Raw genomic sequence first — 26,233 nt, 5'->3', positions numbered from 1 at the left:
AAATAACCACAATTACATTGTTAAATAGGCCGTAGAAGGCTGGTTCAAATATTACTACCATCTTTTTTTTTTTCTTAAAAAAAAAAAATCAAAATTCAAAAGAAGAGTTTAAGAATAAAGTATAGGGACTAGAATAGAATAAGCATGTAACGTCACGGACCAAAATCTCCTTTTCCGTTTCTTAGCATGGACTATTTACTAATATTTTTCTGCTTTAGTGCAGAGCCAACAATCTTGGCTCGAATCAAAGCAAGAAAAGCGGTTCTTGGCGATTTTTCATTTGCGAATCCTGAAGACCCAAAATCTGGAAAACTTGCAAGGTAATTTTAACTCTACTTTCTCTTTCTGACGAAAACCTAATCTGTCGAAGGATTGATTCGATTTCCTTATGCTCTTGTTCATTGATTTAGTTTGCTAGGCAGGTGCATTGTGACTTGTAGATTCGAAGGAAGAGAAGCCATCTTCATCAGAAGAAGCAAGAAATGGTAAACATTAAATCAAATTCTGTTCTTATCAATCTGTGATTGTTTGTTTTCTTGACGTGGGTTTTTTTTTTTTCATTTGCTTTTTTCAGTCGGCACTGTTCAATTTCCATTCGTTTCTGACAGTTGTGCTGCTGGGGATTTGTACATGCACTTTTGTGAAGATGCAATTTCCAGCAATCCTTGAACAGAGAAACGGGTATGTGCATTTCTTCCCTTAATTTTTTTCTGTGGATCCATATGTGTAGCAGATGATTGGACTTTGAAGAGGGCATTGCTGATTGCTTATAACAGTTAAACAATAGTTTCACTGTACCACAACGTTGGTTTTCTATGTTATAGTTAAGAAAACTTAGCGTTTCCCTTTCTTTTTCCCATTTTTTAGAAATCCAGGTTTATGCATGTTTTTTTTTTTTTTTTTTATGGTAATGAGCATTTCTATTTTTGCTAATTAGTCTCAAGTGGGTGGCATTAACATCCTGAATTCTATGAATTGTCCTCATCAATGGCATAAAATTGTTTGATTTCAATGTTTATGAAATAATACCAGGTTTCCACCACTCATTTTGTGCCGTATAAAATAGATGCACACATAGGTGAGATTCTCTAAGCTTTGGATGCTCTTTTGTGCTAAACCTTTTCATTTAGCATACGATAGGATTTGGAGAAATTTAGCTGCACCAATCTTTTCTGTAGTTTTAGCAAGACCCAAACCATTGATAGCCCGCTAGATCTTCCAAACTCAATGATGTTACCGGCTTTACAATCTAACCATCCCCATCTTGCCGCTGTATACTCTTGTGCTGCTATTAGGTTTTACATGGTCATCTAAGCTCACAATAATCATGCTGGGCTGGCACTCCAACAAAAATAACAAGGTTTGAAGAGGACTTTTAAATCACCTAAAACTACACCTCCTGAAATGCCAAACACGATGGCTTGTCATGTTTGCATGCACAACATCACTGTTGAACCTTGGAGATACCAATTCTATGAGGTCACTGCCTAAGAGACTTCTAGGTTCTAAGATCCACAAAGAATTTATATCTGTGCCATCACTTTGAAAATGTAAGGCCTTCCCAGTGTTATTTTTCAAGTTGTGCTATGTTCCTCAGTGAAACATGTTTAGTAGCATTGGTCAACCTGCTGATTATCAGCTCTTGCGTGGAACACTTTAAATCTTCTCTTCGGTAGGGTAAGTTTCAGTGAATGGAAGCCCCATTAGTTACTTCCTTTCCACCTGTCCATAGAACATGAAAAAATAAGTGGGTTTGTTCACATGTTGTGAATGGTCAGAGGTGGCTCTCGCATCCTTGCTGTGAATCAAAACAAGAGGTGAAGTAGGAAAAGACATTTCTTTTTTAAAACACTGTGCACTAATATGTGCTGTTCAAGTTCATTCATGTATAGCGTTGTATGAAAACGGGTATAACACCTTGTCCCCCCTGATTAAAAGTCTACCAATGACCACAGTAAAGAACAAAATAAATAAATAAAACTTATGACAACATCAACCAATCATATACCACCACTAAAGATGGTCTGGTTATTATCAAATCTGTGACGAGATTAGAGGATTGCTACTGTAAACAAAGCAACAGCCAAAGAACATATTTTATGTGATTGGCTTCCAATTTTCTGTCATTATCAACAACATAGTGATCAAAGCATTTGGAACCGCATAATCAGGCATGTGTCATGGGAATGAATGATTACTCTTGTTTAAAGTTAAGTCATAGTTATCCATGCTTGGCTTTGGAAAATTTAAAACCCGCCAACCCCCCCCCCCCCCCAACACACACACACACACCAGAATTTAGGCACACCACTGGGAAAAAAACGATCTTCTTTATCTCATTGTTTAGCTAAATGTATAACTTTGTGAAACCAGTTATCTATAATCCTTCCAGGTCATCATTTGTGCTATTTCCACCCAATATACACTTGGTTAGACAAAAATTATAATTTTTTCCTTGTTTGGCATGACTTGTGAGTTACTATTAACAAGAGATATTAATATAAACAGGACTATTGTTGGTGTGTGACTGATATGTATTGATGATTATGGAACTAACTGTTGTCATATGCCTTTTGACAGATTTCGTGGTTTCTTTTGGAAAGCAGCCAGAATTGGTAGGCTTTCTTACCGACATTCTTTGCCATCAACACAACTCATTTAGCTTCCTTTGGGCATATCATCTAATTCTTTTTATTTTCCTCCCTTTGAAATTAGTTAACAGTGTGGACTTAATTTGTCAAGAGAAGTTCCAGAGCACACACATACATATATAACTAAGGCCATAAAGAAATTACCGTTATTACTTTATTCTACCAAAGATGAACTGTAACCTGCATCATGTGCATATTGGACTTTAGATGTGAAAACAAAGTGCCCTATCAGCATTTTTTTAATTAATTAAGTTCAAGAAAAATGAAAATAATCGAAAGATTTTTATTTTTGCAATAATAAGAAAGGAAAGTTAATTTTTGCGGAGGGTGACAGTCTCCGGGTATTGGTTTTCCTGGTAACAGTTGGGTCATGGGTGTGAGTAGGGTTAGGACTGGTAATGAGGAGAGAAAGAGAGACAGACACTTGTAAGATTGTGGTGGGGTGACCAAGGAGTCTTGGACCAAAAAAGAGTAAAAGGGGATTCCTGATAATTGGATCTCTTAGAAGTTTGTGTCAATTGAAGCAGGTTTTTAAACATGGTTGTTAAAATTTATCACGTTAAAAGCATTTGGTGTGGGATTAAAATTAAATGTCAAATTTAAAGGTTTTAACTTTGAAGTTAGTTACTGTGGAGTTGTACATTTAAAAAAGAATGAAGGAATATGACAAAATAATTCCACTTTTATTTGGTGTTGCTGTCAAACTAACACACATAAACCATGAAGAAGAAAATTAGAATGGAAAACATTTCATTATAGATCTTTGGTAATTTAAGATGTGATCAACTATCTGACATTCTGGTGCTTTCTCATTTGATTGCTGAAATAGGTGAACGCTTGAGCCCCTGGGTTGCCGTAGGATGCTTCACAATGGGCATGTCGATAATTTTTTTCTGAGATAGAAATTTGTTGTCTCTGTATGTGGAAGTAAGCTCCATCATTCTTTCCTGTGGGTAAATATGTCACCCATGTGATGAAATGGTTTGTGTCATAAAAATTGAATTGATAACACTGTCTGGCATCATTTTATGAACTTGTTTTCAAGGCATTTTTTGGCAAACATGTTTATAGATGGTGCATTCTCTTTCATGACCTGATTGATCACCAGATTCCAAAGGATTTTCTGCTGGAATTAGCAATAGAAAAGCATCAGTGTTGGGTATGGCCCAGAATATCACCTCGGGCTCTTTCTTTTGTTTTGTCGACATTATGCCTTGCCTTGAGCAGTAGGAGGGGATTGGAGAAAGTGACTTCACCTGAAAATTTTATCTTCTGATGCTATTAGAGGTATATGATAGCTCATGATTGTTAGCCAAACGTATTCTGAGATTTTCTCTCACTGAACCATGTTGATGTGTGGATTTTCTTTCTTTTCCAGTTTTCTTTTCATCTATACATCAACGATTGAGAGAGAGTCTGCTGGTAATGAATAGAGGAACCCTGTTTTTCTGCCTTTTTTTTGAGAAATTTAGAAATTTCTATATTGATATATGTAACTTGTTGCATGCATCTTATATATTTTATGCGAGCAGTACAGTTTTGAAGAAGACAAAACAGAAAATGCCTGGGAGTTAAATAGAAATTAGTGTCTTTAGGGGGCTTGAAGCTGATAGGCATACAAGCTATGCATATAAACCTGGAGCTTATGCTTAAATTTCCTCAATATTAGAACCTTTCCTTCACCCCAGTGAATTACTGCTAAGAACATCCTCCTGATGGGTTTCTTTTCAGTATCCTTGTTTGTGGCGCTGACCTTCTCGTCATTAGTTTTCTCATCTTCTGCTCCAAAAGGAAGAGGATAGCTTCTCAAAAACACCCTTCTATTGTTGTTGTCTTCAAAACGAAGGCTCCTTGTTTTCGTCACCTGGAGCTTGTCCTTAAATTTCCTCAATATTAGAACCTTTCCTTCACCCCAGTGAATTACTGCTGAGAACATCCTCCTGATGGGTTTCTTCTCAGTATCCTTGTTTGTGGAGCTTGACCTTCCCTTTCATTGTTTTTTCTCATCTCCTGCCTCCAAAAATGAAGAGGATAGCTTCTCAAGAACACCTTCTATTTGTTGTAGTCTTCAAAACGAAGGCTTCCTCTTGTGTTCGTCCCATTTTCCTCCATATCTCTGCAATCCATGCTTGTGATGTTAATGGCGGCAAAGGTGGCTTTTATAGGGTTTTCATGAGAGCAGGGTGAATGGGGGGAGAGGGAGTGTGAAATGTCCAATAGAGGACAGGATGATTCTAGGGTCGAGACATGGGAGTCCGATTGATTAATTCAATTCTAGCTGTGAAAATGATGGTGGATTGTTTGTTTCTGGCTTCCTCCAATATGGCTAGTCTCTCATTCATACGTTATCTCGTCATCGATATTTGGCGGGATTTCCGTTACGCAGATTTTTGGTACAGCGTCCACTCTGAATGTCTTTATCGACAGGCTTTCCGTGTCGCCGACATCCTAGGAGTCCTTCCAGGCGCGCGGTGCAGGACATGCCTGATCATGCCTGCCTTCAAGTTTCTTGTCATCATGCAAGGCAGAAATGACATTAGAACAACTCTTTAATTATTTCTTTAATTTACTTTTCTTTGCTCCCTTGTATATTATTGACCAGATATTAATATAATATCTGAAAAGTGTGTTGATAGATATAAGACTGGCCTAATTGAACTCTTGAACAAAAGTATAAGGCGAATCACTCTTGTTTTTTCCGGTGGGGTGGAAGTTGGCGGAAGTTATTTTAATCACAAGAAAAATAGGCGAAGTGGATGTTGAGAATGGGAGATTCCAACGGATATGAGAGTATTTTCGTGGAAGATTGTTTTTTTTCTTTAAATGAGAGATTTATTGTCATTGATAGAATAATATATATTTTTACATTTTTAAAATATTATTTTTAAGATATCAATAAATTAAAATAATTTAGAAATATTAAAAAAATAATATTTATATAAAAAAAAAATCAAATTTAACTGAAACTTCATCTGTAAACGAAGTATTATGCCTTTAATAATTTAAATGATCGTCTTAATTTTGTAGTTGTGAAATGAAATTTTTTGTTGCATGGTTGAAGAGAATAAAATATAAAAATAAATTTATTTCTGAATAGTTTTAAAATAAATTTATATATTTTCAAAAAAAAACCAGAAAAATATAATATATGTATTCTCAAAAACAGAAGATATAAAGGAGATATATCTTTAGATAAATATTTATTATTTTTTTATTTCTAGAATACCAATATAAAAAACTCAATTTACAAAAATTATTTAAATTAAAACATGTAAGAATAAAAATGATCTAAAGTAAAAACTTAAATTATGCGGTTGGATTGATTCTAAATTAGTATAAAGAATAACAATAATAATTAATTATTATTGTAGTTTTAAAATTAAACTCAAGTGTGGACCCAACTTGGGATAAAAACATGTTTTATTTATTATTTCTAATACAATTTCTATAATAAAATACAACAACTTACGGGCTCATGTTTCTGTTTAAATTTATAGATATTTACAAAAATTATTACATTTTTATTTTTGTTGTTTGAAGTTACACCTACCTTTACATAGACGATGAATAAATTACTTTTAGCTAAGTTCTAATATATACATGGTCTCAACTCAACAACTAAACTTTCTAAAACACACCCTTCAACGGTGCTTGCAAAAACTAAATTAATTTTACCTGTCCCTCCTGTTTATTTTAATCATATGCATTAATAGGGTGTTTTTCTTATAAGATCTTCAAACTAATTTGGGTTTAAGGATCGGCTCCAATATCGAATTTGATGAAAATTTTTTTTTTTAAAAAGGAATTTTGAAATATCCATAAGTCATAATATAATAAATATTAATAATCCACCCCGAAAATCCTTTAATTAATTAATTAATAATAATAATAATAGATCTCCTACTGGATCTATTTTTTTAGTTTGGCACCAAAGTCCAAAACTAAAGCGCTGGGGCGTAAGGTCAAAATGAACCTAAGGGACTTGGAAAGGCAGAAAGAAAGGAGCCCTAGCAAGGTAGCTCCCTCTCTTTCACGATCCGGAATTAATTTTTTAATAAAAGAACCCCTAAGTCGGTGGGCAATTTCGATCGATGGGGACGCCTGAGACTTCTAGAGAGCCGTGTCCAGACCGGATTCTGGACGACATCGGCGGCGCTTTTGGAATGGGAGCTGTTGGCGGCTCGGCTTTCCACTTCCTAAAAGGCGTCCACAATTCTCCCAGCGGTGCACGTCTTATGGGCGGTACACAAGCCGTTCGAATGAATGCGCCGCGCTTCTTTTGTTGGAGGCAGTTTCGCCGTGTGGGGAGGCCTCTTCTCCGCCTTTGACTGTTCGATGGTTTACCTCCGCCAGAAGGAGGATCCTTGGAACTCAATCATCGCCGGCGCCGCCACGGGAGGCTTTCTCTCCATGCGGCAAGGGCTTGGCGCCTCCGCTCGGTCAGCTGTATTTGGTGGCGTTTCTGTTTGGGTCTGATAGAAAGGAGCTGGGATTATGCCTTAAACAAGGTTCTGGGTGATCAGCAGAGCATGCCTATCATGATTGATGAAGATCCTATCCCTGCTATGGCTGGTGGTGGGCCAGGAGGGTTCCCCATGGGCCAGGCCCAAGAGGGTGAGTCGGGTTCGTGGTTGGGTGGGTGGTTCGGTGGAGAGAAGAAGAAGAAGGAATCGACGGCGGCTAGTAGTAAGACGGAGGTTTTGGAGAGTTTTGATGCACCACCTGTGCCAACTTTTGAGTACAAGTGATTTTTTTTCCTCCTAATTTCCAATTTATTGTTATGTTAGTAGGTGATGATTTTTTTTTTATAACGTGATGAATGCATTCTTATTTGCTGTTTTTTATATCGCATCCATGAACTATGAATGAAATATATATAGATAGTAGCATCAATATAATGTATGGTATTAAATTATTTTTTGATTTTATGAGATAGCATGGAAGCAAAAGGTCTTGCTTTTTGATTATCTCGTTTACTCTTTCTCTGTTTCTGATTGTTTGTGTCATTGATTTGTTTGTGTTAGTTTGTGTTGGATTCAATTTGGTTGCATGTTGCTTCTATATGAACTTGAATGACTGCTTCTTTGGCAGCTTTCCATCATGTTTGTGCATTGCCATGCATATTAAGGCTCTAATAAGAGAATATGTGTGTGGTTTAAAAGTTAATTCTTTTCATAGTTTAGGCTTGATTTCATTTCTTGTGTACCAGTGGATTTTGTGTTTCCCATACCAGGCTTGGTGCTGTTGTCGTCTTCATTGAATTAGGACTTGGTTAGGGAAGATTTTTAAGCTCTGTGATGATAAAAAAAATGGAGAGGGTGGGTTCAGAGTAGCTGGGTTGCAAACCATACTCTCTGCCCCATCTCTTTATATTAACATGGATATTCTGTAGTGAAAGCTACTAGTAACATGACAAGAAGATGCATAACTTGGAACTCATGCATAACTTGCCCTAGAAATTAGTGTCTGCTTTAGGATGCTAAAAATCATGATTTCTGCTACACTGACTCATGCCTAACTGTCTGATATTTAGCCTGTAGAATGTTTTTCATGTCGTGCAATTGTGATAATTTAGCAAGATGATTTTATGGGTCACAAGTCAAGTTTTTGCATGATAATGAGTCCTAGTATCAGAATAAAGCACCGAACTTCCACCACTGGGTGCCTGTCTGACAATTGCCAAGTGGAGGCAGTAAAGGTGGAATTTCAGCTGAATTAGGGCCATATGGGCATTGACGCTGACTTGGATACAAGCCATGATATAAATTCTGGAGCTCATGCTCTCCTCTATAACAGAACCTACCCTTCACTGCACTCCAGTGAAATACTGTTAGGATTACCCTCTTGTTAGTGGTGCTGACCATCTCTTCAATGGCTGTCTCGTGTTCTGCTCCTCATCTCCACAATGAAGAGGATAGCTCTTCAAGAACACCCTTCTGTTATTGTATTCTTCGTAGAGGAAGCTCCTTGCCCTTATCCTAATCTCAGCTATATCTTTGTAATCCATACTTACAAGTTTGATTTCTGAACAATGGTGACTTTTGTGGGATTGTGTTAAGGAAATAGTTGGGAAATTGTGGTTGGAGGAGAGGGATAGAGATATCAGAAGAGGACAGGACGATCCTCGGAGATTCTTAGTATAGATTAAAGAGTAAGAATTGATAGTTCCATTGTTGAAAATGATGGTGAATGTATTTGGCGTTTTATATGGTTCATGTGAATAAACTCTCTTCAATCACAATTTCAGCATTGATAGTTGTTTAAAAATGTTCAATGGCTCTCGTATTTTGGTTTTCTGTCCACTCTAAATTTCTTGATCGGTAGATTTTACTTGCACAAGTGCTGGTGACATCCTAGGACCTGCATGCTGCTTACTTGCTTCACTGTACACAGCTGCACGCCATATCAACGACTAATTTATTTCTTCAGTTTTTGTCTGCGAGGGAATTTTCCGCTGAGTGTGTTCCCCTTTTTCTCCCCACAAAAGCTTAGAGAGTCATGTTTCCATCCATGAAATATAGAGCGCAGGTTAAACCAAGTGGCGTTTTAGGTAACAATTTACTATTTTATAGTGTAAAAATGATGGTCTTAATCTGCATGCTCTAAATCAAATTTTGGGTTGTTTAGGTTCACACAGAAACCCATTTAAAATTAGGTAAGGTGCTTTTCTAAACTAAAGAAGGCACACAGCCACAAGTGGCAAGTTATCCTATCAGAACGTGTAGAAGTGTGTTGGTATCCTATCAGAACCGTAGGAATCATTAAAGTTAGCTTATCTGCACTTTTCAGCAATTCTTACTGTGACATTACTTCCGTCTTTTATATGGCTGTGCCTTTAAGGCAAAGAGATCCATAGAAGACAAAACATCGAAACAGAGAGTTTGATGATACAGTCTACAGGAATCCAGATCCAAATAAACTTCCATTCCGAAGCTATGCATAGGAACACAGGTGAAGGCGAATTAGTAAAATAAAAAAACTCAATTGTTTTGATAGATTAGTTTGGATGGAGCATTGAGCATTGATTGAAAATCTTAGTATCATGATTCCTTGTTGAATATTTATGCAGTCAATCAGTATTTTATGTTCATGTTGTGGATCTTTATGCTCAATCTAGACTAGCTCAGCAGGGTTCGTGAAATTAAAAAAATAAAAATAATGAGACTGAATCTGAAAAATTATTGTTTCCCTCAAGATTCAAGAGCAAGCCAGAGAAATGGACTCCTAAGATTCGGGATTTTGGGTCTGGAACCGCATTAGATATCCGTTGGTATCAAGATGTCATATGATATCTGAAAACTTCAATCATTGTTGGTTAGCTTTTAACTCAAAATATGTCAACACGCCGCATGCTTTATGCACCAAACCTCCTTCCTTTCCAAAGCAAGCCCAGAAGACGAAAGGGAAAGAACAGTATGGGGACCAAAATTGGCTAACGACAGAAAAGGAGGACAGCAAACATCATTTTCATCTCACATATATATTTGAAGTTATCTTTTCCACCAGAAAGGAATGGCATAATCACTTTGTTGCGTGTTCTTAAATTTCATCACCACCATTCAGGGTTTAATTTGGAGACCAGGTGAAGTTAGGATTAATCTATCCCATATATTAATTCATCCTTCATCACAATTTACATTGTCGTGAAAGACATGGTTGCGTTTTGTTTTGTTTTTTTTGTTTTTTGTTTTTATTTTTTAATAATAGCATCGGGCTAGTTTAAATGCATCTCAACTAATCTTATTTTAAAATTAATAATTATGCAAGTTTCTAGTGATTCTAAATTTATGGCACTTGAACTGGTGACGTCTGAGAAGCAAACCTAATACATAATTAGTTGAGTTATCTCTCGAGATTTTCATTGCTTAATTCTTTTATTATTATTATTATTATTATTAATGTGAGTGTCTAGGTCAGCTTGTGTGCACCTCGAATAATTTCACGAGCCCTGCAGTTAATAACCATGTAAGTCTTAAAAAGTCTCTAATGGTCTTAAGATTTGTGAAACTTAAACTAATAACTTTTAAAAACAAATTTAAAACCTGACCAATTAAGTTATATCCCTTAATATTTTTCTATGCTCAATTCTTAAACAGTTAAGATGTGGATCTCTTGCGGACGCAGTCATCACCATTAGCAAGATAGTTAGGTCTGTATTTAGAAATGGCAGCCGACAAGCCAATAAGAGATCCCACTAAGAAAATGATTATTTGGAGCCTCATAACAGGAAAACTACGGCGTGATCTCGGGATTTCTGAATGCTCTGTTCATTTTTTTTAAGTTCAGCTAGCTCATGATTGTCATTTCCAAATCCAGATGAATTTCAAGTCAATAAGCGTTCAATAATATAACACCAAAAAAGATCAATAGTAGCAAAGTTAAGATCATGGGAACCACCAAAAAGCAGCTTTTCTTTCCTTGTCTTGCCGCTGCCACTAACAAATAGTGGTGGTGGTGATACACAGTAGAACTAGAAAAGGAAATTACAGGAAAGGGTGGGGTCCCTCTGCAAACGCCATACTTGGCTTTCAAGACCAATCAACTTTTATCTCAGACTTTAGTTGGAAAGTGACTACCCTTTTCCCAACAACATTAAGTCCAAATAATGCAAGTTCGGTAATGGATTTACAGAGTATTGTTACAGACATGGGCAATTGTGCTTCAGTTCAAAAGAAAACAGGCCCTGCTTTGAAACTCAAATGCACCATTGATTCTCAAGGAAACTGTATCCATATTGAATCACCTGTGAAGGACAGCAGCACAGTGAATGGTGATCACTCCATGACTGAACAACTCAATCCCAAGCCCCAGTCCTTGTCGCCAGTGCCTTATCAAGCCAGTGTTAATGACTCGAGTAAGATTTTAAGTTTATTTTATCATGTAAATTTTCATCTTTCGTGTATACCAATATCCTCTCTTGACATTCTCACCCCTTTCCCTTACATATCCTCTTTTTTTTTTTCCTGTTTTGCTTTCCAATTGAGTGGTTTGTAAGTATGAAATGTTGAGATAGATGCTGATCCTATAAATGTTGAAATGGAATGCAATAGATGTCCCTCATTTGGCTGCGATCTTAATTTTGGTGGCTGCAGCTGGTTGCATCTTGTTTATTGTTAGTGATGGAATCCTTGTCAGTCATGTGATTCGTTGATTTACCTCTTTTCATCTATCCGATGATGAAAATGAAGAGGAACGTTTCAGCTGCAGACTACTTCTTTCCTATACGGGAAATGTATGAATTTCCTTCCATGATAATAGTGGGGTTCTGCAGTTTGCTCGTACGAGGACTACATTTTAAAAGTCTGAATATATGCTAGGTAGTCTTTCCGAAATCTCCATAATGTCTGCAACGCATTCAGCAAACTGCAGTTTAAACTTATGATTTACTCTGAAGAAATGTTGAAATGCATAATCAGTTAATTAGATAAAACCTCCTAGAAATTATAGAACTTCATGCTTGAAGATGTTCGTTCGAGGCCAAGGTATCCCAAGGACATTGTCCTTACAAAGCTCTCTGGTTAATATGAACAACCTGACGATCTTCTATTGATCTGTGCCCTATTTTTGTCTTGAACATGAAACACTGATTACCCATTTTCCATTAGCATATAAAATTGAAAATTTTACATGTTTACTCATCAAGATGCAACTTGGCATCAATTAAGATCATATTCTTTAAGGTTCTCACACCGTGTGCTAACTCCTGCAGTTTTTGTATCCTGTTTCACACCGCGTCTGTACTTGTGTTGCTGTTCCTCTTGACCTGCTCTCCTAACCTGCTTCGCGTGTCTCTTGCTTATTCAGGTAACCGAGAGGATATGTTTTTTGATTCTCATCCCTGGATAGAGTCTGATTGTGAAGATTACCTCAGCGTCGATGGTGGTGAGGTTTCCTTGTATTTCTTTCTGTGGCTTAGTTTCTTCCAAGAAACTTATGTGTTTTAACATAAATCATCGTTAGCATTTCTATGCCTACATCTTTGGTTTAAGATTAGGTTACTTCATTTATGTAGATTTTACTCCATCATGTGGCACTACTCCTATTCACCAAGGCAGCTATATAGAAATTCCTCTTCCATGTGAAGAGTCTCTCTGTAGTAGTAGTTCAGCCAGGTCAATACCTGAACCTTCTCCAGCTGATAGGAAGAAGCAACTAATCGAGCTCTTTCGAGAGAACATCAACGACGATCTGGCTGATGACAACCAAAGTTTCCAAGACACGGTCAACGGCAAGCCTATTGCTGTTTACCTACCTTCAAAATATACAAATGGAAGTCCATATCAATATGCAGAAAGCTCTGTCCGCAGCAATGAAACAACTCCACACAGAGGTTCCAAATCTGGAAAAGATAAACCAACTCATTTTGCACATTGCTGCCTTCCAAATATTGTGCGGAGCCTGAGCTTTAGTGAGAGGAGGAAGAGACTTAGCCCTTCCCATTGTGGTTAACGGTAATAAGCTTATCCACTGTCAAACTTCTTATGTTCTTCTTACAATCAGCACTGTATCGATGCAACTGTGAGGAACAGAAGTCTAAGATTATTTCACAACTATACTTTGATTTCTTTTGAAGAGAGCAATTCGTGAACTTGGTTCTATATATTAATACATTGTGCAAGAGCTTATTGAGCTTTTCCTCTTGTTTTCCTGTGTTTGTATTGTTATAAAGGGAAAACAAATCACTGAACAGCTATAATTACCAATAGAAAGAAGCAGGACAGGCATCACTAAAATGTCCAACATTTTTCCAGTTTGATTTAAGTCTTATCCTCCCTGGCAAATAAAGTCGGTCACTGTAATGTTCAATGAGAGAAAAACACAAGAAACAGGAACAAGAAAAGGTTACATATATTACAGATTTGCATCAGCTCCCACTACAGCAATTTTGTGTATACATAGTAGCACAAATGCAGCGAAATGCTCCAGTTTATTCATGACTCTTCCATCACAGTTCCACCCCCTCGAACAATTTGCACTCAACATCATGGCCGGTAAGACAAAATACAACCAATAGAAATATCGCCGGAAGTACACACACCCACACACAAACAACCTAACGAGGAATGATTTGCCTTCCTTTTAGTTCACGTTCTTTCCTCTCAACCTTGATCATCCATATGACTCGCGTTCTCTATGGTTCTGCAGTAGCCAAAACATTAACATAGTTATAACTATCAAAATACAATGAAAAAGAAGAAAGACAAGGAGAAGAAGAGGGTCATTTATTATCTACCTTTGCCTTTTAGTTTCTTGCCATCTTCATTTTAATTGCCAGTGAGCTGTGCGTAATGAACGTAAATAGCTTATCTTCCACTCCATCAAGAAACTTGAAATAGGCATGCCTCCAAGATTTCTTGATGGCCAAGCTTCCACAAACAGCCCAAAATCCCAACATAAATCCTGATCCCATGCCCATGTAAAACCATAGATTTTCAGGATCATCTTCTCCTTTCTCTTTGTAACTTTTGAATCAATCCAGCTTTCCCATTGTTGGTGATGTCACACATGACTGACAATGGAGGTCCACAAAGATAAGGGTTGCCCTCGTAAATTGATGGATCATTGAAGGTATGGAACTTGTTGGTGGATGGAATTGTCCAGACAAATTGTTGAACGACAGATTCAAGTTTTTCAAAAAAGTCAATGAAGTCATGCTTGGAGGAATAAGGCCAGAATGATGGTTAGATGAGAGGTCAGGATCTTCTATCTGCTTCATGCTTCCAATATTCTCTGGTATCATACCCGTTAGCTGGTTCCAGGACAAATTCAGGGTCACCAAAGTTGATAGATTTGTTATCTCCTCTGGTATCACTCCCGACAGATTGTTGCATGACAGGTCTATGTTATTTACCAGATAAATTATGCTTGTATATTCAACGAGCCTACCTTCCACATTCAATTCTGCATGACTAGAGCATGGCACATGCAGGGTTGATAGTAGAAATTTGAAAAGTAATCCTGGCAATTTCAAGACAGTTAAATTGCGAAGACATTTGGGGATGGGCCCTGATAAATTATTAAGTGCAAGGTCCAAAATGTGTACACTGGAGAGGTAACACACAGTTTCAGGAATATTTCCAACCAACATATTGGCTCTTAAATATAGGGTTTTTAGCGAACAGATTTGGTATGGCCCCAAAGAATTTATTTCCTCCAAGATCAAGTGCAAACAGGCCTGTGCAATTCTGTAAGGTTGAGGAAAGCTCACCATAAAGATTGTTATTTCTCAACTCTAGCCAGATTAGAGACGATGATAGCCACATGGAGCTAGGAATCCTGCCAGATAGATTGTTACAGGATAGATCTATCACCGTCAGACCTTGCAAAGCCTGCCAGTTGGTAGGTAGTGCTCCAGATAGATGATTGCTTGACAGGTGAAGAAAACTTAAATTTGCCATTCTACTCATGGATGGCGGAATGCTGCCGTTCAAGAAGTTTTGAGAAATATCTTGTTTTTCCGACAATGACATCTCGTGGCCAATGTTCATGGGAATTGGTCCAGAAAGTAAATTGTTTTTCAGATTTGGAGGTCCTGATTCTATTTAAGATGGAAACAAGTGGGACTTCGTGCTCATTCTTTTCGCTCAAGTGCACTTGAATCTTTCAACCACACATCTTCTCTGTTCTTCTTATTGTATATTCAATTATCTACAGTTTACTTGTAATCTTTGATTAATCACAGCAATCTACCAGGCATCTTTGATATGCTAAACCTAAAGAATGGTTTTGAAAAGAACAAATGCATCTAGAAAAAGAAAAAAGAAAACAAAAGGTCAGGGAAAAAAGAAAATAAATCATTTAAATAGCTGTAGAGAAGATAAAAATAGGTTGTCTAATCTTTGATTTCAGCAAACGAAAAAACTAGAGTGAATATAACAAATGACAATTGAACTTTCAGTGAACATCATCAAGGAATTAGGTGACATGGGTTTTATGATGATGTCTTTTTAAATCTGTCTAGTCTAGACTACATGGAAGCAAAGTGAACCTTCCCTGCCCTAGTCCTCTGAATTTGCTACCATTTTTGCAGATTCTCATTTGCTTGGTGGTTTGGACTTTATGAAAGCAAAGGGAATCTTCCTACCCTAGTCCTCTGAATTTGCTATAATTTCTGCAGATTCTCATTTGCTTGATGGTTTGGACAAACACCATGTTGAGTTCATGGTACAGAATTAATAACATTTTTTTTATACACAGTACTATTCGACTAGCTACCGATCCAATTTAATTTCTTGGCAAAGGTATGACGACTGAAAGAAGGATTGATCTACCGTGGTGGTCCTGGAGTTGACCGAGGCCTTCAAGAATGCATTGATATGGAGCCAAAGCTCAGGTTATTATCAAATAGAAAAGGGAGCAAGAGTTATTGGACTTGCATTATGAGTAGGTAATGAAGTTGACACCAGGATATATGTTGTTCAGCGATCAAGGAATGGCCACATTGATTTTTTTCTTTCATTTCGTCTATGAACTGGATATAATGTCCCATAAACAACCCGAAACCCCACGGCATTTCACAATCATCTTCTTCCTTGACCTCATCATTCTTGATTTCTGGTGCTTCATTACCAGGTGTTGAACATTTGGTTGGTAATGGAGACCCGCAAAGTCATATATATAGATGGATCATCGAAGGTTTGGAATTGGTCCTGATAAGTTATTGGAGGACTGATTCAGGTGATTCAAGAAAGTCATGGAAGACAAGCTCGGAGGAATAAGGCCTGAAAGATGATTGTTTGAGAGATCATCAGTTTCTAACAGATGTAGGCTTCCAATCTTGTCAGGAATCTTTCCAGTCAATTGATTCCGTGATAAATTCGAAGTACCCAAGTATGTGAGATTAGCTATCTCTTCTAGGATGTCTCCCTTCAAATTATTTCATGTCTTTGCAGTAAGGATTGCATGTTCCTGTTGTGTGTGGACGGATAATAAGAAAGAAATGGCAAATAATGAGCGAGCATTATCTATATCAGTTCATTAGATGCTAGGAGCTCTCTATCTTCTACTCTTATCTTGTTAAAGTGATGTTTTTCTGCATTCACAATTCATCTAACTGTTTTTTCGATGGGATGAAGGTTTTCATCAACTGTCGATCTGGTCAGGTCTAATTTCCAGTTAGATTATGGAGTTACTATATGTGCTGTTGTCAGGCTAACCAAACATGTTTTTGCGGGCATAAGCAGGCGTTGGGATTCCCCCTGGAGGATTGAGTGGCAGTTGACATGATCCATTTGGTGATGACACCATCACTCCTGATGATGATCTCACAAACAGTCCCCCTAGCAAATTTAAGCCATCAAGGATTGATGAGGAGGGGATAGTGAAGATGGAGGGAGAGAATTTGAGGATGGTTTATGACAACTCTGGTCAGAGTTGAACTGTATTAATCACAGATCACTTGCTACCTGAACCAGTGACAAAATTGCAGCTTGTCAAGGGATTAATCAGCAGGGCTCCTCGTATCTCTAGCTCAATTGTTCTGTCATTTCTGTGCCCTCGGCCATCATAATTTCCATATCCCTGATGTCTCGCTTCAACACATTGCCAAGCCTTGCAATAGCTTCAGTCTGCTGTTGTAAAACCTGCCCACAAAACCAGTCACTTGTTATCTATTACATGTAAAAATACTATGAGGATCAAACCAGGAGTATTATAATTGTAATTGCAAACTTTATAGGGCCATATAATTCATCAAATTAGAAAAATAATACTCTTCTCCGCATTAAAAAACAGTATCACTGCAGATCCATTCCTTCTTTATTTTTATTGTTATTAACAATTAGTACTTTTTGAAGGCTGGTAATTAATATTTTCCCTCCAGCTAAGGGTTGGTCTGGCAATGAGGTTGAAACGTAAAATGCTTTTAGATGTGCAACCTAAAACAAACAGGCACTAAATGTTACAATGTCATGTTGTTGACGCATCACTGGGTAAAGAGAAAGAAACAGCGAGCTTTGCAAGAAGAACCATAACTAATAAAGTAACGTCTATATCCCCACATGAATTCTCACTTGTCCCCCTCTTACCTCCTGCATATCAGCAAGACTTTGTTCATGTATTTTGGTTGATCCTGGAAGATAAAGAGAACCTCCGGCACCGATTCCATTTTCTTGAACACGAGATACAGTGAGGAGGTTTTGAACCCTCCTAGAAAGTTCTGCACCAGATCCTTTTAGCTGAAATGGCATCTACTCGTTAATATCATCCCCTGATGCAGGTTAAGTGATAATGAATAGTGTACAGATGAGAGAGGACAGGAAACACATACCTGTCTAATTATTGCATCTAACTTCTCAGCCAACTCAGCTTCCGCTTTTGTTAAGGGCAATCGGAAACCCTTACCCTCCAATGCCTCCATTATTCTCATCACCTTAAGGCATATGATAGGAGAAAGTAGATGTTAGAACAAGTTATCACGAATTGAATGCATAAATTTCCTATACGGTAATGCTCTGGAGCAGAAACAGGCATTATGAACTCCACAGTTGGATTAAAATATCACTTTTGACCTTGTCTTTTCAATTTGAACAATTTTGAATTAAATATAACTTAGTCCCTGAAGTTTATTGGAACCAATTCCCTTCAGTATAAAAAATGACCAAAGTTGAGCATCGTCTTTTTAGTAGTTTTTTTGTTCCAACATACACTCTTTTCCAATCAAATTTTATAATCTCATCTATATTCTTTTTTCTATTTTTCAAAAAAAAGGGAAAAAAATGAAATTTTACAGAAAAAAGAAGAAGGTTGAATTGACTGAGGACTAAGTTATTTATGGATTTAAAAACAAAAGGATCAAACAATACTTTTTGAAACCTCAAGGACCAATTATTTAATTTCATTAAACTACATGGACTAAGTTACAATTCACTTGACATTTTAAATCTTGTAGCAACTATTGATGCAATGTTAATCGTCTACCAATTCACATAAAACTTGTGAGCAGAACAGTGGCATGGAGTTGTGCATCCAAATCAATAGGATTTCTTAAGAAGATTATGGATAAAAGGGCAGTTCCAGGAAAACAAATAGTGTCTAATGCAAAAAAAAAAAAAAAAAGTTCACCAAACAGCCTGCTCCAATGAATCTAGGGAAAGAAAAAAACCTTAATCTTTCCTAAATTTGTCCTGTCTAGTGCATACTGACTTTGATATACAGGTGTCATGCAACTATTTTATGCACAGAACTCAGGGTTGAAATGAAAATAGTGAAAAGATACCAAAATGCATTCTCCCATTGAATGTAAAATAAATGTAAAAGCTAAAATGGAATTTCAAATTCTGAAAGCTTATCTCACAACTGTGCACTGTCTATGATAACGACTATTCAGAAAATGACAACCATACAAACCACATGGAAAAAATAAATTTAATTTTGTGATTCAGAGGGTGGAGAGAAAGCAATTGTTCTCACCCTTAAAAGATGCCTCTGGAGACTTTGCTCTTTCTGTCTCATTCTTTCAATCCTTGGAAGAGCCACAGCTTGAAAATGCCTTTGAAGCTGAAAAGAATACTTGCACGTCAAAACAGTATCCAGAAAACATGATGTGTAAAGTGGAAAGCAGGCAGACAGTACCATTTTTATGTTGCTTTGGGTCATTCGCAATCTCTCTGCATCTGAAACAATTACTTCATCTTGGAGCTGCATCAAATTAGCAAAAAGCATTACAATGTCAGAAAATTCAGTTAGCACAGTCCATTAGCAGAAAAATCTGATTGCAAGGAAAAGTGCACAAAGCACAAAACCTTCCAAGATAAAACCTTAAATGTTTTCAGTTGCATTTGCCTTTTACAAGGAATTGCAATCTGCAGTGGGGAAATGTAGGCCACCTAATCCAGCATGAATTAGACTACACATTCTTGATATATAAATGCATGACCTCGCACTAACAGTCATTAAAATGATGGTCCATGTCAGTTCTCCTTCACAGAAACATCTCTTGAGCTACTTTAGCCTTTTCTACAGGAAATTTGTGTTTCAACATCTGTTTACCTAATTTTTCTGCATTATCCAGCGTATAAATAGGTATACAATCATTGATTGATATTGGTAGGTAGAAACCAATCACAGAACCTTAAACCAACTTTTAAATTATTTGAACTCAAAATCCTCTTCAAGTCACAAAGGACAAAGGAGCTCCATGAAATACAGATCATATTCTTGATAGGAAAATCTTGGTAGACCATATCAAATTATAACTATCACTAACCACGTTAAGGAAGGTAAAAAAAAAAATCTAAAAGACATGACCCTCTAACCTCTAACTTGCAAAACTCCTTCAATTTTGATGCTTATAAATCTTAAAGAAGTGGATGGCCAGCTGTTAATCACTCACAAGACAGACTGCTAAATAGCAAATCCAATTCATATCATACACCAGTGCCTCAAATCAGAACAACTACCTTGAGGCGGTGTGAAAGATCTTTGAAACCTTGAACAAGCTGAGGCCAGAGGCGTTCTCTATCTGTACCTTCCATACCCTCTAGCTTCGTCATGGATTCCGCCCACATGATCTAGCAAAAGCAGACTATTCACCAAAATTAGCCAAACACAAACTCAAAGACAATCACAAACAAAAACAGATAACAAAGTAGCAATAAAAGTAAACTAAAAGAGAAGTGGTAGACTCACGTCTGATACACCAGCAAGCTTCCCTCTATGCTGCGGGTCAGTTACACTTAACAACAAATACTGTCAAACAAAAATAACCGACACAACAGCAATGTCAGCTCCAAAACCCTAATTCATTAATCAAACCATTTTGAAACAGCAAGAAAAATCAAGTAAATTATCAACTCAAATTCAAGAAAACAAAACACCACAGAATTCTACACATAAGAAACAATTTTATTTCCTTATCTTTTTATGCAGCCAAACACACACAGCCGTCAAAAAAACATTTAAAAAGGAAGAGAAAACGAAAAGCAAGGCAATAAAAAGAACCTTGAAAGCATACTTAAGGTTCCCAGGGTCCTCTTTATAAGCATCCACAATCGCCTGCAATCAAGACTCCGAGTTTTATCTACATATTAAATAAAAAATGATCTTGATTAGGGTTCAGGCCAAGAAAATGGGGGAAACAAACCTGAATGTCGCGATCGGCGAGAGAGAAAGGAAGAGGAGCAACGAGTGCCATCTGAGTACTCAATTGAAGAGGAGGAAGAGGAGAAGGGAACGGTGTCGTTTGAAGCGGCGTAGCGAACAGATTCTGTTGCTGTTGAAATCCGAAACCAGTAGTTGACGGTTGCTGAAAAAGCGAGGTTTGTTGCTGCTGCTGAGTTTGAGAAGCAAGCGGAGTAGAGAATAAAGAAGAACCGAATCCTCCAGTAGCGAAAGCTGGCGTTGAAGGAGTGCCGAATAAGGGAGTAGAAGAGGGGGTTCCGAATGGCGGGGTGGAAGACGGCGTGCCGAAGGCGGGGGTGGAAGATGGAGTGCCGAACATTGTCACTGTAGTTGTTGTTGGAGAGAAGTAGTTTTTTATTGATTTTGTGAATTTTAAATGGATGGCGCCCTCTAGTACTTGTAGCTCGATCATTGGATATCGAAATCTTTTTATTTAATAATTTGTGATTAGTGTTTTATTGAAAAATCCAAGTTTTATATATATTTTTGGTTGATATATACGTGTAAATATATATATAATTAATTTTTTTCAATTTAATAGATAGTGAATAAAACATCGATATTAATATTATTATCTACTCTTAATTTCTGAACTGAAGCGTACAGGCTGCTTGGTTGCCCTGGGCAGTCAAGATTTGAACTGGGTGTGGCCGTGGAGGGCTAGCAACTCCACAACACTGCTTGTGTAACTAAAACGGAGAAACATGAGGCATATACAAGAAAGACTATAAACTTAAAGATCGATCCTTGTAAGAGCATCATCTTCATGCCTTGATGGTGACGCTGCACAAGCAGCATCCAGAAGGCTTTATCTCAGAAGAACACCATTCGGAACCTGGAGAAGCATTAGGATCATACAGCAGAGTTCGATAGCCTGGCTCTTCCTGTAGAGAGAACAACAGAAGTTTCCCATCAAGGATTCCAAAACGGAAACCAATACTTGTGCTCCCTGTCAATGGAACAGCTACCGTTCTCCAAGAACTATCCTCTGGATTGAATATTGCTAGTTTCCGCTGGTTCTTCCACTCCATACAGAAGAGTTTCTTTCCCAGAACAGCATGGGCAGTAACCATCACACAGCCATTCTTCATCTCACACCAGGTGTGCCTTTCTGGATTGTAGACGTCCACAGACCTTGAATTGCCTATGCAGAAGGTTGACCTTCCTCCCATGACATAAAGCTTGCCGTCAAAGCCACAGGCGAAGCAACCCCATCTTGGGCGGCGAAGACTCTCTATCATGGTCCATGTGTTGGTGTCGGGATCATACATCTCAACACTGGAGAGACTATCTCCATCCATTCCATGTCCCCCAGCAGCATAAACCTTGCCGTTAACCTCTGCACAGGCAAAATCATACCGGGCAACGTTCATTCTTGACAATTGACTCCAACTGCAATGACAAAGAAAGTGTTCTGATGAAGAATTCAACTATAGGAAGTTACTGCATTATAAAAATGATGTATGGACAAAGACAAAACACTGCAAAAGAAGGTACCGGGCCATCTGGCCCACCAGGTACATGCCAACCGCCCTGACCCTGCCCACATTTACGGGTAAATCTCAGACTTAAGTCTGCAGAGGTGGCCCAAACATGAAATTCTTTGCCTGTAGCAGTGTTTGGAATCAAATTTAATGTATGCCAGGCCCTTGACCCTGACATGAATTATCAACTTCTTTGTTGCGTTCTAGCTCTACAGTTACTTTAATTAGAACAACCTGATAAGGGAGGCCAGTCAATCAGTGAAGTACCTCATTTGCAACCACATAAAAGGGTTCTGTAAATTGTACAAGTGTTTTGTTGGATTTGAAATGGCAGTTTCTTCAAATATCAATAAAATCACTGACCCTGTTGATATCTCTGTGTGTGCGAGTGTGTGGAAGGTCCCGGTTCTCAAGATCACAGAAATGACTATAGACTTCAAATGAATTTCCTAGTGAGCAAAACATTTCATGAATCCACCTAATTTAAGATCTTAGAACTATGGAACAAAAAGGTTTTCCTACTAACTAGCAGTATATCCACTAGGCTGAAATATCAGTCTCAGAGAAATCCAAATGGATTTGATGATAATTTTGAGAGAGAGACCCATGATTGACAGAAAACAAACCTGTTGAGGCAGCAATCATATTCATAAACATCTGCTGATGCAGTGCCGGTCCCATCAATCAATGAATGACCAGCCATAACAAGAAGCTTTCCGTTTAGAACAACAACCCCAAACCCAGCCTTTGTAGGACCAGGCATTGGTGGAAGAAGCTGGCGTTTGTGTCCCAAACGGTCCAAAACCACCCAGTGGCTTTCTTTTCCTTCAGAATCCATAGTTAAGACATATAGCCATTCCTCAAGCAAGCCAGCTAATTTTCGCACAGTGATGAACTCTTGGCTTTTAAGAAATGACCTCCATTTCTTGCAAACAGCACCCATAGCTGGGAGGTAGCGGCGAGGAACAAGTGCAAGGCAATACTTCGCCACATCATCGGGCAATCCAGGTACAATGAGGCCATCAATATCATGAGCAACCCTTGAATCTACTACAGGGTTGCCCTTTGAATGCACTGGAGGATTATCTTGTGTCATCAAAGTGAAGAAAGACATGCTTGTGTCTAAGAATCCCTTCTTACTAGCAAAACCAGGCATTTTCTATAAATGAATCGAGATGGAGACGATTCTTGTAATTCATTATATCTCCGTACAATCTATCAGGACCTTGTAAACAATGAATACTTGATCAAAGAAATCCATGACGGCTATCACTTATAGGGATTTTAAGGGACCAAGGCATAAAAGAAGTTGCAGATCGAATCACTTGATCGGTAAATGCCAAGGGTTTCCTGTATTTTGTCCAGTTTGATTCCATACCAAAAGTTCTCTTGTAGTAGTTTCTCTCAGTTCTCTTATGCAGAGTATTTTGTACGCCTCTAAAATAGTCTCTTCTCTCACAAATTGCACAAATCCCTGCAGGTGAAGAGGAGAAAAAACAATAATTAATAATAAAAACACAGCACTCATCCATGGAATCAAAATTCGAATGTGTATATCTTTTTATACGTACCAGTCAAGGCCATAAAACCTAGGAAGCCTCAGTCTGCTGTGACTTCCACTGTTGTTGAATTTGATCATTAATTACCTGGATCACGTATAAACAGCATTAGTTGATTCAAAAATTAGCGAACATGAACTATTATAGTGAATAAAAGATTACAATAATCCGCTCCTGGAAGCAAGCTCCTTAATGCAAACGCCACCACAGTTTAAAGGGTGGAAAAAACTTAAATAGAGCAAGTTTACTCTCAAATTCGGTGCAGCAGTTAAATGCACACATCATATTTCATCACCTATAATCGGAAAACTAGAGAACTGAAAAAGAAACAATTAACATAAATCCAAAGACCTTATCCGAATCCATGTATCTTCTAGAAGCATAAATTTCATCTTTAACATTTAACAAACCAACCCACCAATTACTTGCCGACAAAACAGTTCAAGGTAAAACATCTATACCAGGAGGGGAAACAGCAATCAGAAGCAGCCCTGATTTCAACAAAATCACTGTAACAAACCCTTCAATCATCATGAAAGGAAAAAATAACAAACAAGAAAAACATTTAAGCAGTATGAACAGATATAAATATATATCCATCCTTGAATGCAGAAGCATAAATAATCACAGCTCAAAATCAATAGCTAGAAGATGATGAATAACAGAGCATGAATAGATAGAAAGCAAAGAATTAAACAGAGAGACGACAAAAGCAGGACATGCAGAGGGCAGATGGGGCCACAAAAACCACGTTATTACCTTAGCTTGGTAATTTAGAGCAGCATGAGAGAAGCTAGCTAGCTAGTGTGAGATAGCACATGCAACGATAATGGAGAAAGAAGATAGATAGGAAAAGATAAACATGACGGGATGGATAATCCAGGATCAAAAGAGGGAAATGCTCGCTAATCTAAGCCAAGAAAATTTGAACCAGATGTGCAGCAAGTGTACAAACAGGTGTTGGACTGGAAGAGGGGAGAATTTTTACCCGGCGAAGGAAGGAAAGGGAATTATATATCGTGGGGAGTAGACAAGGGAGCTGGTTAGAACAGATAGATTTGGTCTTGAGAAAGAAGCATAAAATGAGGTTTTTTATGTGGAGAGACGCCCGCATTGTCAGTTTTCAAGATAAAAACCGATAGGGCGCTACCACGTCAGGATCAGATTGCCATGCGGACTCACACTGACTACAGGTAAGAAATAAGAAAGGACACGGAGACGACTTGCTCTTATTACTGTATCACCGAGTGTGAAACTGTGTCCTGCGACCACGGGTTCTTAAATAACGCTAAATTTTATTACATCATTCATGGCATATGTACTGTGTTTGGTAATTTAATGGAGTATGTTTTTTAAAAAATATTTATTAATTAAATATAAATATATTAAAATAATATTTTTTATATCAATATATTAAAAATAATAAAAATATCTAAAAATATATTAATTTAATATTTTTTTTAAAATAAAAATAATTAAAGATCAACGAAATTTTTTATTTAAGATATTTTGGTATTGTTAGTAACTTTTATGGTTACAATTTGAAAAAAATTATTTTATAAAAAATATTTTTAGTTAATTGGTTTGATATTTATATATGTTTGGATAAAACTATTGTTAAAATTAAAATTGAATAAAAAAGTAATTTAATATATTTAATTAAAATTGAAGTTGAATAAAAATTAACGTGAGTAAATTTAATTCACTTTAAACTAGTTTTTCAAAAAAAAATATATTATTGTTTCATTTATGTGAACAGTGCGTAAGGAAAATCAATTCATTACACTAGTTTTTTTAAAAAAAAAACACATTGTTCATTTTAATTATCAGTGCAGAAAAAAAAAAACATGGCTATACTGTGCACAAGAAGCAACAAGGAGTTGCTTTCCTTTCCCCAGCGTTTTCAAATACAAAAATTAATGAGATTCCATGAACAATAAACTACTTTTTTTACCATTACTAAATAGGTTGTAAATAAAATACAGATACAAACGTTTTAAACAAACACTACCTTAATTTATATGGTCGGATGTATCCAGAAATTGAAACTAGTTTTAACAAATATATTCTCAATTAATACACGCCTTAAAATACCTTCACCATATATATATACTTTATGAATTTTTTATCGTTATATTTGATTAATCTCTTAACTCCAAAAAGTACATAACTCTAAAAATATCATAAAAAAATATATTAATTTTATATCCTTTTCTAACCAAAATTTTGTCCGTCGTCAATTATGTCCTGAATATCCGAATACAATCTATGGTAAAGGTTAATTATTAATTCTAGCTTGTGTCAAAAGATTCTAAAATAATTTTAAAAAATATATATATAATAGTACTTGGTAGAACGATGTGGAAGATAAGTATTGGTGGTGGGCCTGGGCAGGAGATGCCATGGTGTTGTAAATGTC

At 37.1% G+C, this 26,233-nt stretch overlaps 4 protein-coding genes and 1 pseudogene across 9 annotated transcripts; 3 read left to right on the top strand and 2 right to left on the bottom strand.

Annotated features, from left to right (window-relative positions):
* The first annotated feature begins 167 nt into the window (after positions 1 to 167).
* Positions 168 to 3,740, top strand: LOC118053160 (uncharacterized). Of its 3 annotated transcripts, none has more exons than XM_035064327.2 (5): positions 168 to 320; positions 411 to 485; positions 575 to 681; positions 2,581 to 2,615; positions 3,481 to 3,740. In XM_035064327.2, exons 2-5 carry the CDS (start codon positions 483 to 485, stop codon positions 3,546 to 3,548), a joined length of 213 nt encoding a protein of 70 aa, XP_034920218.1. In that variant the 5' UTR covers positions 168 to 320; positions 411 to 482; the 3' UTR covers positions 3,549 to 3,740. The 3 variants fall into 3 exon arrangements, with proteins under 3 accessions (XP_034920218.1, XP_034920227.1, XP_034920236.1); XM_035064336.2 differs by having other exon boundaries at positions 194 to 320; positions 419 to 485; XM_035064345.2 differs by having other exon boundaries at positions 216 to 320; positions 423 to 485.
* Positions 3,741 to 6,616: 2,876 nt separating this feature from the next.
* Positions 6,617 to 7,618, top strand: LOC118054133 (mitochondrial import inner membrane translocase subunit TIM17-2-like; annotated as a pseudogene).
* Positions 7,619 to 10,615: 2,997 nt separating this feature from the next.
* On the top strand, positions 10,616 to 13,285 carry LOC118058167 (uncharacterized protein At3g27210). The gene is made up of 3 exons (XM_035070875.2): positions 10,616 to 11,505; positions 12,456 to 12,533; positions 12,664 to 13,285. Exons 1-3 carry the CDS (start codon positions 11,271 to 11,273, stop codon positions 13,098 to 13,100), a joined length of 750 nt encoding a protein of 249 aa, XP_034926766.1. The 5' UTR covers positions 10,616 to 11,270; the 3' UTR covers positions 13,101 to 13,285.
* A 3,295-nt stretch (positions 13,286 to 16,580) lies between these two features.
* LOC118058124 (nuclear pore complex protein NUP54) lies at positions 16,581 to 21,320 on the bottom strand. 3 transcript variants are annotated; one of them, XR_004689103.2, is made up of 10 exons: positions 20,734 to 21,320; positions 20,592 to 20,645; positions 20,280 to 20,339; positions 20,051 to 20,161; positions 19,224 to 19,289; positions 19,062 to 19,148; positions 17,920 to 18,021; positions 17,678 to 17,827; positions 17,057 to 17,233; positions 16,581 to 16,930 (listed from the first exon to the last, which is right to left on the bottom strand). XR_004689103.2 is itself a non-coding variant. In XM_035070827.2 (9 exons), exons 1-9 carry the CDS (start codon positions 21,181 to 21,183, stop codon positions 17,117 to 17,119), a joined length of 1,197 nt encoding a protein of 398 aa, XP_034926718.1. In that variant the 5' UTR covers positions 21,184 to 21,320; the 3' UTR covers positions 16,581 to 17,116. The 3 variants fall into 3 exon arrangements, 2 of the variants coding, with proteins under 2 accessions (XP_034926718.1, XP_034926730.1); XM_035070827.2 differs by having other exon boundaries at positions 16,581 to 17,233; XM_035070839.2 differs by lacking the exon at positions 20,280 to 20,339 and having other exon boundaries at positions 16,581 to 17,233.
* LOC118058137 (F-box/kelch-repeat protein At1g67480) lies at positions 21,317 to 24,968 on the bottom strand. Of its 2 annotated transcripts, none has more exons than XM_035070851.2 (4): positions 24,574 to 24,968; positions 23,827 to 23,901; positions 22,882 to 23,729; positions 21,317 to 22,163 (listed from the first exon to the last, which is right to left on the bottom strand). In XM_035070851.2, the coding sequence occupies exons 3-4, from the start codon at positions 23,409 to 23,411 to the stop codon at positions 21,536 to 21,538; spliced, it is 1,158 nt and encodes a 385-aa protein (XP_034926742.1). In that variant the 5' UTR covers positions 23,412 to 23,729; positions 23,827 to 23,901; positions 24,574 to 24,968; the 3' UTR covers positions 21,317 to 21,535. The 2 variants fall into 2 exon arrangements, with proteins under 2 accessions (XP_034926742.1, XP_034926749.1); XM_035070858.2 differs by having other exon boundaries at positions 24,803 to 24,968.
* Positions 24,969 to 26,233: the final 1,265 nt, after the last annotated feature.

This window comes from Populus alba, chromosome 8, assembly GCF_005239225.2.
Source record: "Populus alba chromosome 8, ASM523922v2, whole genome shotgun sequence".
Lineage (NCBI taxonomy): Eukaryota > Viridiplantae > Streptophyta > Magnoliopsida > Malpighiales > Salicaceae > Populus > Populus alba.
The sequence above is the reverse complement of the archived record's forward strand: the minus strand, read 5'-3'. Positions and strand labels throughout refer to the sequence as shown.

What these genes read in the sequence shown, in the direction of transcription:
- LOC118053160 (XM_035064327.2), top strand. An exon ending in ATCCTTGAACAGAGAAACGG is followed by an intron (nt 682 to 2,580) that starts GTATGTGCATTT and finishes GCCTTTTGACAG; the next exon opens with ATTTCGTGGTTTCTTTTGGA. An exon ending in TTGGAAAGCAGCCAGAATTG is followed by an intron (nt 2,616 to 3,480) that starts GTAGGCTTTCTT and finishes TTGCTGAAATAG; the next exon opens with GTGAACGCTTGAGCCCCTGG.
- LOC118058167 (XM_035070875.2), top strand. Translation starts at nt 11,271, where the DNA reads ATGGATTTACAGAGTATTGTTACAGACATGGGCAATTGTGCTTCAGTT. An exon ending in AGCCAGTGTTAATGACTCGA is followed by an intron (nt 11,506 to 12,455) that starts GTAAGATTTTAA and finishes TTGCTTATTCAG; the next exon opens with GTAACCGAGAGGATATGTTT. An exon ending in TTACCTCAGCGTCGATGGTG is followed by an intron (nt 12,534 to 12,663) that starts GTGAGGTTTCCT and finishes TCATTTATGTAG; the next exon opens with ATTTTACTCCATCATGTGGC.
- LOC118058124 (XM_035070827.2), bottom strand. Translation starts at nt 21,183, where the DNA reads ATGATCGAGCTACAAGTACTAGAGGGCGCCATCCATTTAAAATTCACA. An exon ending in ATCTTTCACACCGCCTCAAG is followed by an intron (nt 19,290 to 20,050) that starts GTAGTTGTTCTG and finishes AATTTGATGCAG; the next exon opens with CTCCAAGATGAAGTAATTGT. An exon ending in TCCAGAGGCATCTTTTAAGG is followed by an intron (nt 18,022 to 19,061) that starts GTGAGAACAATT and finishes ATATGCCTTAAG; the next exon opens with GTGATGAGAATAATGGAGGC.
- LOC118058137 (XM_035070851.2), bottom strand. Translation starts at nt 23,411, where the DNA reads ATGCCTGGTTTTGCTAGTAAGAAGGGATTCTTAGACACAAGCATGTCT. An exon ending in TATGATTGCTGCCTCAACAG is followed by an intron (nt 22,164 to 22,881) that starts GTTTGTTTTCTG and finishes TTGTCATTGCAG; the next exon opens with TTGGAGTCAATTGTCAAGAA.